The following is a 14,202-nucleotide window of genomic DNA, read 5'->3' as shown; positions in this document are numbered from 1 at the left end:
GTGAGGGTGAGTAGTAAACACGTTGAAAATTTGATGGGTGGTGTTTGAAAAAAAATGCCAATACCACAGTGTGAGGGGTGTAAGATATTATGCAGTGTAGTGTGATGTAGAATATGGTAGTGTATTGCTTTAGCTAAGAGGGATGGGACAGGGATGAAGAAACATGCATCGGTCAACTCGAAACACTAGCGCGAAGACACCATATTTAAGGGTGCGTGTCAAATTAGCACGATTCCCAATGCTCTACCACATCACCAACACATGTGGGACAAATATTGTCAATCAAATGTTGTACCTATGGTTGCTAAGGTAGTCACCTAAAAACCCTAAAACCACACAAGCTATGTTGCGGGTATGTACTCTTGATCGTGAAGTTTACGGGAACAATACTAATAATAATAAAGAGTTATATGCACGAAGTTCATCCCAAAAGCGAAGCAAGAAACTGATCAAGAAATATATGAAGACTCCTGCAAGCTTGTTAGGAAATACAACATATTTTTTAATGCAGCTGACAACGAAATAGGCTATATGTTCTTAGGAAACACTTTAGAACCATAAATTTCGACATTAAAACCGCAAGACAAAAATACACCTGTACAAGGCAGACGCCCTGCTAAGCGTAGAGAGGCACCCAGTTTTTCCGCCCAGATTCAATACAGTGCTAGTAGTACCCTTTGAAGAACGAAGCATGGTGCCAGACTCACACCTGCGATTGACAGTGACATCGTCACCCCTACTTTTCGTGCTGAAAGAATGTATGTAAAACAACGGAAGATTATGAAATAGCAAGTCAAACGAAAAACACAGCAGGTCAGAGGTATATTTAAATTTACAGGTATTTGAACTGTTCGTTTTTTCAAGAAACTTGAGATGCTTGTAATAATATAGATAGTAGCTAGCGAGCCACGAAAGCGAGTTTTACATGCTTACCTTTTGTAGGAGGCATACAGGTGTAACAAAGTTTAGTATATTCCGTGCAATGTTCGAATACCTGATAAACAATGGTCGACTTGCCAACATTACACTGTGGAACAATAATGTGTCGAAGCGTGTTGCGAATGTTACAACGTTATCCAGTATTGATAAGTTGTCACGGTGAGAGAAGGGATCTGGAGTCCGAAACGACTACTGAAGTTGACAGTGTGAGAGCAATTTGTACTTTTATGCTCACATTCACAGACTACCGTGGTAACCAAATTTCTATAGTAGCTGTACACTTTGCGGTGCATGAGATGATAGCTGCACGTTACTATTATAATACATATTTTATCGAAATATCATACTTATTGTAGGTTCGCCATTCACGACTCCGCAGCAAGCCGCAAAGTGCACGCCACATAGGACTAAATTTATACTGGGGATTGTATAGACAGGAATATGGTAGCTACAATGTACGTTTTTAGTGACTTATATGGTGCATGTTTTAGTGATACCAAAAATTCCGCTACGATGAACAATGTTGCTGTTTGTGAAAATAATTATTCTGTACAGAAAACGGTATACACATTAATAAGAGCTTTGAGTAAAAGATACAAACAATGGCTTTGAGTAAAAGATACAAACAATGGCTTTGAGTAAAAGATACAAACAATGACTTTGAGTAAAAATTATGTAAACCGCGTAGAAAGCAGAACTGTCTGTTGGATTTTACACAGCAGCGTACGATGGAGAATAGATCACTGGCACAAAAACAAATGTACGTTTGACAATTTATGAAAGAGATGCATAAATACAGTTGCGCCATCAATTTGCTTCATTACAGAATTCCGTTACTCTTAGGGCCCACAGACTTGGCGAACAACGGTATACAAGTGACGTGTGGGTTGGTATGGTGAATGTTAACACAAAGCGTCTATTTCTAACTGGTGCATAAGAAGTTACAAAGTCTAATCATCAGGTGGATGAAGGCTTTCAATTAACATTGCCTAGAATTGTTGGTGAGCAAATGGACAAAGTGGTGCACACGACAAACCTGCTTAAGATACATTAAACTTATCATGTCTATAATATAAAGATGACATTGCGACTACCGCACTGACGGCTGTCTCTGCCCTGTCTACCCCGGTAGCCACAAATTCACCACCAGCCACTTTACCTGCATCCAACAATTGATTCGACGAATCTTGGTGGGCCTGAAACTGCCACCCATTGGCTCTGACCTCACACTGACACATCAACAGATGTTCTCCATACCCTGGCTATTCACGCTGTTGGAGTACCACTTCCAAATCTCGGTCCAAACAAAACCAAGTCATCGCGCTTGTTGGTTCCGCCTATGTTACTTTCGATCCAGGCCAACCAGCACATACCGAGTGCACCCTTGCTGGTCTGGAGTGGCATTGGTTCACCCCCAACCTCGCTCCTCGACCGAATTATGAAGGATAACCTGGTCCTATTCGGTATTTCGTACTCTGCACTAACCCATTATCAGAAGTGGGTCCGCTACTTTAGGTCAGCAAGCGAATAAGTGGCATACTCGACGGTGACAGGTTTTTGTCAGCACCGGCCCGAATTGACCCAGCGCATATCCTCCATCGTCGACTCACTTGGCCCAATCTTCAAACGGTAATTTACTAACAATTTCTCCCCATCGATCTTTCCCGAAGCACTACAACGGCTCATATGTACATACATTGTAACATACATACATTTTAACATTCATACATTGTAACATGCATACATTGTAACTTTTTTTTAAATAGATATTATTATCCCAATGCAACGAAATACCCTTGTGCACCAATGTAAGATGATATCCAAGGGTCTAAATTTGTATCAAGATCCAGCATAACGTTCGCGTTGATCCCTCTATTAACGAATCTGCTTGATTCGATCTTATCTGCATGGTATACTCGCAGCAGTTTGGAGTTCGGAAGGACGACTTGTTCTAATAACTTCTCTTATCTCTAGGCGGAATTCTTGTCTATAAATATCAACTAATATGTATATATATATTTGAAATATGGCTTCGCGTTCTGAAGTATATTTTAATACATCATATGATCAGAAGGCTAAATATGAGTATTTGCATAGCCTTCTAATGTTTAAATTTCTTTATTTAGAAGCATAGCCTTCTAAATTATACATAGAAGGCTATGTTAGAAGCCTATTTATGATATTTGAACATACTGTATGTCTTTTTTTGTTTATTTATGTTTGTTTTATAAGGAAAAAATGAGCTCAAAATAGCACGTGCTACTGTAATGTAAATATTGATGACGTACAATACCTCGTTGTTCATAGCCCTCTCTAAAAAGACAAGAGGGCCATGTTCAAATAAATAGTGCAGAGGGGTGACCCCGGAGCTGGTATTGTAAGTAAATTAACTCATGCCTAGTAAGATATATACACTCCTATTTTATCTTTTTCCTGCTATTTTTAGAGAGCAGTACTTCGTGGTGCAAGCCGGCAAATACACTGACATCTCAGGATGCAGTTAGGACAGTTGGTCGGGAGAGGCTTGACCGTCGCTGTGTTGCTATGTGCACGCAGCGCATATGCATGTACAGCTGTGTGCGTAGCAAAAAGTGCGTCTGTAGATGGAGTGGCACTGACATCACACTCCAGTAAGTATATTTTATTAGAAACATGTAATCGGGATACGGCGCTTTTTAGTAAATTCAGCAATGTCGTATCAGGGGAGTATAAATACGTTCGTCCACACTAGCAATATAGTTGATACTGCCATAAAAATTATATTACCAAATTGTTTTGCGTTATCAAGTTGTTGTATAAAGGTGAAAGGGAGCATCAATCGAAGAAAGCGGCGGTGTCCACTTATCTGCGTATTACGACAGTAGGAACTATATGTGGCTTGGAATATATTTTGCCAGATTATATAAAACATTATCACAACCGAAACAGATTACCTTGTATATTATCTATATTTGTATATCTGTACATATCTTCTACACCCAGTGAACTTTATACTATATATATATTTATAGATATATATATATATATATATATATGTGTGTGTGTGTGTGTGTGTATCTTATCTATCTATCTATCTATATATGTATCTATCATGTATCTATCTATATATGTATCTATCTATCTATACATACATACATACATATATATATATATATATATATATATATATATATATATATATATATATATATATATATATATATATATATTATATATATATATATATATATATATATATATATATATATATGTGTGTGTGTGTGTGTATCTATATATATAGAGAGAGCTGCTTTGTATATGGTTCAGTGGAGGTGTGGCTACTTGTTCATATGTATTCTGATGCAAATCTCAACTTGATTCTAAGTCGTACTATGTATATGTCAGTTGTTGCCAAAAGTTTATACAGTATCACCTCAAAACACCATGCAGATGATTGCCCCGAATGCGATAATCGCTTAGCCTTGGTGCCTGGACGTACACATAAAACAGGCGACAAGCATCTGGTATACGGATTGGGTGCAGTGTACCCACGTGCTCACAATAACAGATCCGTTGTGTATCAGAATAGTCCCGACACACCAGTGCTAGCTTACATCGATGAAGTGGAGACTACATACGGTATATGGGAAAATACGTACCCGCTTATCAACGAGGTGGGATTGACCATGGCGGAGAGCACGTGTGACAGCAAGGTATCAGCTGCTGGTATTGATCAGCCTGATCCCGCAACAGGTACTTACATTACGATGGTTTTCTCCCCGCAGCTCAAGATAGTACTGGATAAGCGTTGTTTTGTTACACATTTGCAGTAGTGGAGTTTGCCGCGTTTTCCGCATACCGATATACGCTCGTGAAGCCTTCAGTTTTAAAGTAGATATACAGTATGTACGTCTCTGTGTCAGAGTACGCTATGTTTATCATCATGACACCAGGTGCTGCTCAGTTGTTGATGTAGATCGATTGTTGATATTCACATTGAAGTACTGTCTTCGATACATACTTTTGATACGTAACCTTCTAAAATAAACGGCATGAACCAAAGCTGCCAATCGTGAACGCGATTCGACTTGAGATGAACCATTTTTCGCTGTTACCAACTTATACCTGTCTGTGATTACAACGACTGATCGTAGGAAAATTTGGCGAAGCCAAGCTTTCGATTACCATGTTGATGCAGCTTGGTCTGGAGCGCTGCGATACAGTAGCCTGTGCGATCAAAACAATGGGCTCCTTAGGTATGTCAATACTATAGCTTTGCGGCTCCATTTCAGCTGATTTATCTCATATCCGAGCAGCCGTACGCATATCTATTGTATGTGAATTCATGTGGACAAAATAGTTTTACGACGATTTCCTGCCCCCCGTTGTTTCTATGGATTGGGTATCAGTATAGTAATTCCCGCTTGCTTTCATAGCACTGGATACCACCTCCATGGGCATGCTTGCAATTGAACCGAGAATCAAGCAAAGTAGCGCGCTCGAAACTGAAGGTGAAAATCTCGTGCGATATATGTTGTAGACGAAGCACTAATGAGTGTGTGGTATGTTACTTTGGCAGCCGAGGAACATGGATTCTACGGCGAGGGGTTCATGACCGGTGAAGCGCTAGCTCTTGCCGATACCACCGGGGAAGCATGGATGTTTCATATCGTGCAGGATTACACCACAAAAATCAGTGCTGTATGGATAGCACAGCGCGTGCCCGACAATCACGTTGCAGTTGTAGCGAATGCCTTCACTATCCAGGAGGTACCGTACGTTGCACCTGAGGCACTGGATACCCGTGCAGACGGCTTTCTTCACAGTGCGAATATGTACCAGGAGGCCAGGTCTGCCGGTCTCTGGAAGGGTATGGAGGGCAGGGATAAGTTCTCGTTCCAGCGTGTGTTCGGGAGTGAAAGTAAGCCCATGTACGCCACTGTGCGCATGCAGTGGATCTACACCAACGTCGCGCCTTCCCTTGGGCTCAAAGTTGAACACCACGTGTATAAGATGCCGTTCTCCGTGCCAGTAGACAGCCCCATCACCGTGCGCGAGCTGATGACGATCTACCAGTCACACTACGAACAAACCGACCATGACATGACTCGTGGCGTCCTAGCTGGCCCGTTCTCTAACCCCCACCGCGTCAGCGGCGTGGATGGTGATGTGAAGCAGAAGAACGCCATTCAGGGCCAGACCACTCGTGGTATTGGGGTGCCCTACACGGCGTACACTCATATCGGATACGCGCACCCTACAAGAGGAGCATCGTTTTTTGCACTGGACGAACCGGCAAACTCCGTGTTTGTGCCACTACTGACGGCTACGTTGGTAGAGGCGAGGGAGGCCGGAAGCTTGAGCGAAACAGGTAAGCTGTATGCGTATGCGTACCAGATAGGCACGAGGTTTGAACTGGATCTGGACAGTGCTTGGTGGGCGTTTGACATCGTGTCGAATTGGATGAATCAGAACTACGGGCGCATGCGCAGGGAGTTGGTGAAACCCGCAACCCAGAGGTGGCAGGATCTCATGATGGAAGCGCACGACGCCGGCACGACCGAGGCCGCAACATCTGCGCAGGAGTCCGTAGTGAACTACTGGAAGGAACTATTCCAGACCCTGGTAGTGAGATACAACGACGGCATTCTGAACTATGCTCCTGGGTACGACCCCCGTATGCCTGTGGCGGATATTGGCTATCCGGCCGAGTTTCTGGAGGAGATTGGATACGACAATACCTTCTGGCTCACCAAGTCCTTCTCGGCGCGATGCAACGACATGGAGAAGAAGCATGCTTCGCCCTGGGTGGCTACGGCCAGTACAGTGTTGCTTGCACTTGTGGCCGGGTTTGTGGTGGGTTGGGTGGTCAACGGGCGCAGGCGTTCCCCTTCCACAGCGGAGGAACGGCGCGCTCTTTTCTGAGTTATAATTTGCTGTGCAGGGCGTATGAAGTCCTGGGATGCTGAATATGAACATGGAGCACCTCTGGACGTAGCACACTACGTCTCAGTGTGAGCACATCGCACTCTTAGTTTGATACATTGCGATGCATTGGTTCAAGTGACCGAAACGTATTAGCTATATTTTAGTTTAAGGTTATTGCCCAAATTAAGTATCGTAGGCGGGCGAGCGGTGTTAAATGGCACTGCGCCAGTTGATGCAATATGTACGTTGGAGATTGTCAAGGTGCGTTGTATTTAAATTGACGTTCTCCATCTGAATGTGAGTCAGGGAGGCGATTCTCGGTACTATTTTACTGGGAGTAGGTAGCGAAAAAGGGGTTGGCTTATTTACACTCGATACCCTGAATTTATGATGGCATCTAGGGCAGCATCAAAGAGGATAGTAATTTCAACCTGAATGCCCCAGGGGTAGTTATTATTGAGATCGTTCGTGGAATTAACAAGGATAGTGTTCGGAAGAAGTTGGCTGGAAATTAGACACAGCCATTTATGCCATGAATTACAAATGCCGATATGTAAAATACTTTAAATACACGCACACACTATATATAATTATATTATTATATTATATATATACTTGTATACATACACACACAAACACATATATATATATATACATATACACACACACATATATATATATATACATATACACACACATATATATATATATATATATATATATACACATATATATATATATATACATATACACACACACGTATATATATATATATATATATAACAAATCTGTGTGCACAACACTTCCTTGTATTGATCGTGTCATCTGTTTTGCATGGCTGTTGTACGTCTCCGTAACAATTGACTATACTACTCGGCATCATATTATTCTTACATCTTCTATAAGAACCTACCGACAATACTGGGCACCGAATCACTTCTTCTTGATAGCAGCATTCTTTGATGTATATCGCGTACACTTCGCCTACCCACTTCCTGTTGTAAACACATACCAGTATTAATACTATCTTACCGTACGTATTCTCCCACATCACATAAGCCTCATTTATTACATATTGCGTATATTCACCAGTCTTATATGCCTTATTTACCAGACACTCATGTCGGCGGGATTAAGTGTGTGTAGCACTTGGTCTGTGATTGATGTTCCCCATCGCGGTAGGACTGTACAGGTTCGAAACCGCAAGGCGAGTGGTTATTCGTTATGTGACTGGCTTCACTCTCAGCCGGTGTGCACCGCACAAACGTCTCTGTGATATCATCCGTCTCATGGTCAATAGTCTGTCACGATACATATCCCACTTCATATACATGTACAATATACTTATCTTTGGTTCGTGTACATTTGATCCTCAACCTAATTTTACACATTCCACCATAGAGATGTGACTGGCTCGCGCTCTGCCGGTGTGTACCGCACAAACGTCTCTGTGATACCATCTGTCTCATTCTCAATTGTTAACGTACCGGCATCTCCCTCACTAACCTTACTCACATTACCCAACAATGCACTCGCCCGTTGCTCAGCGTGAACCCATTCTTGCGAAAACATCATAGTGCTCATACATGGACCCGAAGACCACTTCCCATTGCCCGTAAACCGGTTGACATACGTATTCAAACTGTTGGCGCACTTGCAGGATACAGAGTACGTTTTGTCGGCGCCAGGTACGGTTTCCTCGACAACGCGCTCTTTTATATTCAATGTCGGATGTTTGCCATTGCCAAAGTCGCTCTCGGACCTCCACATACCCTCAGGCCACTCAGGCACTCGAGCGATCTTCTCATGCGCTGATTCCGGGACAGTCCCGCTTTCTGACTGCGTGATCGTCACTTCGTCGCCTGGCTTACTCAGCGATACAGTCGCATACATTACACCGGGAAATGACTTGGGTATAACAAACGCGTCGCCCAGACACTCGTCATTCAAGTAGTACCTAACTTTCAGCTCGCTCGGTGTGGCAACAGCGTGCATGCCAATCTTGTCACCTTGTCGAGGCCTGGGACCCCACTGTGAACGCAGCAATCCCCCGCCATCAGCCAGGTTACCCCCAAAGTACATGCCTTTCATACCGTATCCAGGCTTGAAGTGTGCCATAGATGTTAACCCAAACCACACTGTGCTGTGCGCGTGCAGGGTGTCCACCATGACTTCCCAGTATTTAGACCCAAGAGCTTCACTCCCTACAGAGCCCCCGTATCCATCACCTTCCCATAATGCGTTGCACTTGGAATCACCTGATTTGTCGCAAGTGCGTTTGATGGTGTGGCCGTTGACGCTGAAGTGGCCTTCCTCGTCCTGCTTCCAAGTCATAGTATATGTATGTATGTATGTATGTATATATGTATGTAGGTATGTATGTGTGTGTTTGTGTCGATGTATGTATTCGACGTAATTCGTATGTGTTTGGTATTACTTTCTGCCAGACTGTCGTTTATATACTAGTTCTAATGCGTATTTATAGCTATGTGGTCATCTACAGATCCCAGGCGCAGTGAGCATACGTTCTTAGTTGTTGTATTATTCTCTCTGGAGCGCGTAAGCCGTGAAGTCGTAAACAGTGTATGGTTTTGTCCTAAAACCTTTCACCACTGTGCCTTGGTGGCTGGGTATGCATTTGTTGGCATAATAAATAAATATTTACGCACAATTATTTTATGTATATTTATTTTTGTATGGTTTTTGAGTGCTCTAGGTGATTCTACCTAATGGTTTTAGGGTGCTCTAGGGTTTTAGGTGATTCTACCTAATGGTTTTAGGGTGCTCTAGGGTTTTAGAGGATTTGGGGAATTCTCTTTTAACAAAATCAAAGAGTCATCATGATCAGATTGCAAGTTGAAATTGAAATGTCCAAGCAATATGTCGAACGCAACTCAACCAATAAATAAATGCGAACACTTTGACAGAAGGATCGAGCCATCAAGGAAGGGTGTATATATTTATTTTATATGGTGCTTGTGCAAATACCATGTACTTATACTTTGTATAGTGTATACTACTTGTATATAATACATATACACTTTTGTAGGTTATTTTATCTACACTTGCGAGAATGACACCCACCGAGAAATCTGTGGCTTATCTGGGCATCCCCGGGACGTACACATACATCTCTTGCACCGAGAAGCTGCCTGAGTATGTAGTAATTCACGTTGCATCTGTACGCGATGATTTTTGAATCATTTTACAGTAGGAGAGTAGTGCATCCATAGCCATACAATATAGTTTCCAAGTCATGGGTGGTCATTTGAATTCACAAAACAGACAACACGGAGTTACTGAAGTGAAAGTCGGTGTATGGTTGTCCCTAGCAAGATCTCTCTTAGGGTTGCGGTGCTGTGCTGGTGTGACTGCTAGGCCGCGGTAGTCGTATTCCAGTATCAATACGGCTGCACTCTGGTGTGTATTACTGTATATTTCTTTGCTTGTTTCTGTTTTGTACTGAAGCAGCTTGCTTCACTCTATTTGTGTTCTTTTCTGTGCTGCAGTTACAAGTTAGTGCCTCGCCCGGGATTTCGCGAATGCTTGGAGGCTGTTGAAAAGGGCGAAGTGGATGCAACCCTCATGGCCATTGAGAACTCCACAGCAGGTACTGAATGTACAGCTGTAGCACAGTATGGGCGAGTCCTGTGTTCAATTCTATTGTAAGCTCAGTGCTAAACGCCACTCTTTGCCTGTGCTCGTTAAGTATCGAACAATCTAAATATACTCAAATCTATAGATCACCTGGAGAATGCCCTTGTCAATAGAGTTCATAATCTCCCAGCAAGGGTTGTGTACTGTCACACAATCACACACATGCAGCTATATTCATTAGAGTGCTATACAACGTCACCGCTGTGGCTTCTGTAGAACGAGTTCCAAGACATGACAACCACTCATATCAGCACATGGGCTGTACCGGTTTGTACCGTTTTTCAGGTAGGGTGGAAGCCGTACATCACCTACTGAGAGACACCTCGCTTGTAATCACAGGCGAACACTTCCACAGTGTCAAGCACTGCCTACTGGCCCCAGAGGTGTGCACACCCTTCGTTCATATTGTGCGCTTGCCGTACACTGCGTGTGCGTGCATACTCCGATTTAATAAATGCGCGTTAGTTTGATGTGTGCCTGGTCTACTCTCTACGTGTGTGTGTGGGTGTGTGTACTGTTCTAAATTCGTTGTATCACGTTGGCAATCTTTTACTAAAGACGCACATGTGGCGTATTTTTGTGTGTTTTGATATGCAGTCTGCGTGGCCAAAGTATTGCTGTTGCTCTTTGCACTGAGTAGGACTTAGGTGCTTTATATCTGCATGATAGCTGACTCGCATAACATGTGTATACTTGTTTACACCGTAGAAAAAATCAGTGAGTATATGAGATCGAAGCCTCGCTTTGTGGTATAGAAGTCTTATGCTCTATCCGTTCCAAGTAGTTGACTGGCATGTGTATGTGAACGCCGAGAAGTTTATGGAGGTCATGCAGAGAACGTTTATATGTTTCGCAATATATAACATCTGTGTTATCAGTCACTGTGACGTCGAATGCCCCGCTAATGCATCTCTCGCTGTGCACATCCGTATGTACGTGACAAACGTTTGAATCCATGAATATGCGTATGAGACAGAAATTGCTCTGTTGTGCTAAAGTATTGGGCTCAACCATCGTACTCTACTTCATGGTACTGATTGCTTTCATTTCCGTTTTACGGATTTGTATAGGGAACGTCCTTGGACAATGTTACGGAAATTCTGAGCCACGAGCAGGCTCTGAAACAATGCAAACTGTTTATCGCGCGACAGGGAGCAACCCCTATCCCTTGCTCGGGCACTGCAGGTACTCGAAAAGCTTTATACGTCACATATATTTGCGAGATATATAGGCAAGACTGGGCTTATAAGCACGCAGATAGCAACCTGTACTTTTATTACCGCCTCTGTACACCCAGCGTGTGCTCTCGATATCTTACAGCCCTATATAGTCCATTGACTAACGGGATCCTCTGAGATAATGACAATCATATGATATCGTTACCAACACACCTGTCGCACCTCTATCAAGGTATGCACCATCTGCATACAGATTTCTCTCTTATTCACTAGTATCCGCCATCTAAATAATTCATACCGATGTCTCGCATACTTACCATCTAAATAATTCACACCGATTTTCCCCGTCACTCTCCTAGTGGCCGCCAAGCTCGTTGCACAGTCTGAGGGTGGGAATAAGGCAGTCATCGCAGCTGAGCTGTGCGTTGAATTGTACCAATTGTCTGTCTTGAAGAGTAAGTAGTCTTCTCGTTGCCTAGCAACGCGCTATCTGTGCTAAGCAGTGAGCCTTAGACCTCAGCTGTGGCGTATGCCTATCAGATCGGTGTTAATGATTTATGAGCGTTATGGCATTCTATCGTCTATCTGTGTGGTGGTGTATAGCCGAGTGGTTGACAGTTTGCATTTTTCTTTCCTTCCTACACTTCAAATAGGAGATATTCAGGACATGAAGGTGAATACGACACGTTTCATCGTTATCCAGAAGCCGCCACAGACACCGCCGCCACAGATTGCGGGCAAGGCCTATGGCACTAGCATGCTAATAGGTAGCAATGACAACGTAGATGGCTTGGATGTAGTTAAGGTGCGTGTCTGAGGAACTGCACTGTCTTTGTATCCTGCAATCATTGTCCGTTGCAGTTGTGTAAGTCGTACATTTAGTAGAGTAATGATGTGGTTGGTTGTAAGTGTGTTTGTTTTTGTGGATGTTGTCTTGGCGATATGTCTGCCAAAGGGGAGATGAATTGTATTCCTAAGGTTGCTTGTTGTGACTAGGTGGTGCTATTGATGTGACGTACATTGTAGATACTTCGTTTTTGTGGCAAGCGTACGTCGATTGTAAACTTCCTCGGAGAAAATCTTCTTCCAGTTGGTGTGCGGTAGACACAGCGGTGTATCTCCCTTCAGCTTTTGAGCTTTTATTGCATTAGATATAAACACCATCTGACCCGTACAGTGTGGTGCAATTGCGTTCTAGGTCTTTGACTGTATCTCCGCCCAAGGATTGACCGTCTCGAAAATGGAAACATACGCCGGAAATATACAGATCAAACAGGTATGCATTTGTCTCTCTTACCACCATTCAGTAGCGCATATATAGTTTTCCTGGATTCGATTTCCTTGCACACATCACGGGTGAAGTTTTTTTAATCCCAGCACTGTTTGAATTGTTATCAATAATCACGCACCGAAGTTGTGCAGTAGTCTGCAGTTCACATGCTCATGTTGTATCGCTTTCTCGTGCTATGGTCTATGCAGATATACATAGAGCTCCGATGTCACAGCGAAAGCGATGCCTGCAGGAAAGCGTGTGCGAATATTGAGCTTATAACCACGGTTAGACCTATGGGATGTTATGAGTTGGCTGACAGGCCCTCCGACATCTCAGCGTAAATAGGAGGCAGTGTAAATTTAGTAGAGTGACTTCTATACGACAACTGGTGCGAATGTAGCCCTATGAATGTGACGGGTGTATGCTGTAGTTTTGCATTGTTGTCTAGCCTAGTCTAACAGTACAGCGTGGATGGGACCTGGAAAGCGGAGAATGCTACTAATGCATAAAGCTGTCTCTGGGATAACAATTTTGATACAAGAATTGATGCTGAGATAAACTGCCTGTTTCGCAGTTCAATTTTGGATCTACAGTATTGGAACAACCCATGTACAACCAAACCACACAGTTAATCATGTCGCGAACTCGCAATGCCCAGAGTATAAGCTTACACCCGATTAGGAGACCACGAAGGATGTGCAGAAGGACAAGCTCGGCACCGAATATGGTTTTCACCTGCTTGAGAGAAATACATAGCCTTTTCAATGAGAGTTTATACTTAGTAACCACAAATCAGAGCATATCACATCTGCCATGTGGCGCAAAAGCCTCACATACTAAAGCAGGGCAAAGAGATTGATCATGTATCTGAATTTTATTTAGCAGCCGGTAGCTATAGAAACAGACCCATTGACCTTTATTCAAGGTGGGTTGAAATATAGTGCTTGAGTGAATATGGTGATAAGACAGTAGTGTATTCCATCCCGCGGCCGCTGCTGCGCTATAGGACTCTTTTTCGCACGGTGCTGATATCTGTGACGCACCAATGTACGCCTACTGCATCAATCCGTAGAGTTAAATACTCCGTTGATCACGGCCGGGGCTTCAGCTCTTACACCATGCACGACGCAACTTTGTGCTCGATGTCTGCCGCGCCATTCTCACTGCAAGTCGTGCATTGAATAGTGCCTGTGTGTTTGGGCAGACCTTTCGCAATGCAAGTCGTGCATTGAGAATGATGCCTGTGTG

General features: G+C 43.2%; 3 protein-coding genes across 3 annotated transcripts; 2 read left to right on the top strand and 1 right to left on the bottom strand.

Moving 5' to 3' along the window:
* Positions 1 to 3,326: 3,326 nt before the first annotated feature.
* On the top strand, positions 3,327 to 7,415 carry SARC_00572 (hypothetical protein). Its single transcript, XM_014305758.1, has 4 exons — positions 3,327 to 3,569; positions 4,369 to 4,671; positions 5,073 to 5,174; positions 5,498 to 7,415. The coding sequence occupies exons 1-4, from the start codon at positions 3,434 to 3,436 to the stop codon at positions 6,841 to 6,843; spliced, it is 1,887 nt and encodes a 628-aa protein (XP_014161233.1). The 5' UTR covers positions 3,327 to 3,433; the 3' UTR covers positions 6,844 to 7,415.
* Positions 7,416 to 7,888: 473 nt separating this feature from the next.
* On the bottom strand, positions 7,889 to 9,400 carry SARC_00571 (hypothetical protein). The gene has a single exon (XM_014305757.1). The coding sequence runs from the start codon at positions 9,178 to 9,180 to the stop codon at positions 8,230 to 8,232; it is 951 nt and encodes a 316-aa protein (XP_014161232.1). The 5' UTR covers positions 9,181 to 9,400; the 3' UTR covers positions 7,889 to 8,229.
* A 420-nt stretch (positions 9,401 to 9,820) lies between these two features.
* SARC_00570 (hypothetical protein) lies at positions 9,821 to 13,811 on the top strand. Its single transcript, XM_014305756.1, has 8 exons — positions 9,821 to 10,002; positions 10,356 to 10,456; positions 10,789 to 10,886; positions 11,574 to 11,688; positions 12,041 to 12,136; positions 12,335 to 12,486; positions 12,880 to 12,957; positions 13,161 to 13,811. Exons 1-8 carry the CDS (start codon positions 9,920 to 9,922, stop codon positions 13,293 to 13,295), a joined length of 858 nt encoding a protein of 285 aa, XP_014161231.1. The 5' UTR covers positions 9,821 to 9,919; the 3' UTR covers positions 13,296 to 13,811.
* The last annotated feature ends 391 nt before the right edge of the window (positions 13,812 to 14,202 follow it).

Source organism: Sphaeroforma arctica, assembly GCF_001186125.1.
Source record: "Sphaeroforma arctica JP610 unplaced genomic scaffold supercont1.18, whole genome shotgun sequence".
In the NCBI taxonomy this organism is placed as follows: Eukaryota; class Ichthyosporea; order Ichthyophonida; genus Sphaeroforma; species Sphaeroforma arctica.
Note: the sequence above shows the minus strand (reverse complement) of the source record. Positions and strands in the feature narration are given on the sequence as shown.

Bases quoted from the DNA above. Each gene is read 5' to 3' on its own strand.
- SARC_00572 (XM_014305758.1), top strand. From the start codon at position 3,434: ATGCAGTTAGGACAGTTGGTCGGGAGAGGCTTGACCGTCGCTGTGTTG. The intron at 4,672-5,072 runs GTACTTACATTA...GACTGATCGTAG, and splicing joins TCAGCCTGATCCCGCAACAG to GAAAATTTGGCGAAGCCAAG. The intron at 5,175-5,497 runs GTATGTCAATAC...TTACTTTGGCAG, and splicing joins CAAAACAATGGGCTCCTTAG to CCGAGGAACATGGATTCTAC.
- SARC_00571 (XM_014305757.1), bottom strand. From the start codon at position 9,180: ATGACTTGGAAGCAGGACGAGGAAGGCCACTTCAGCGTCAACGGCCAC.
- SARC_00570 (XM_014305756.1), top strand. From the start codon at position 9,920: ATGACACCCACCGAGAAATCTGTGGCTTATCTGGGCATCCCCGGGACG. The intron at 10,003-10,355 runs GTATGTAGTAAT...TCTGTGCTGCAG, and splicing joins TGCACCGAGAAGCTGCCTGA to TTACAAGTTAGTGCCTCGCC. The intron at 10,887-11,573 runs GTGTGCACACCC...GGATTTGTATAG, and splicing joins ACTGCCTACTGGCCCCAGAG to GGAACGTCCTTGGACAATGT.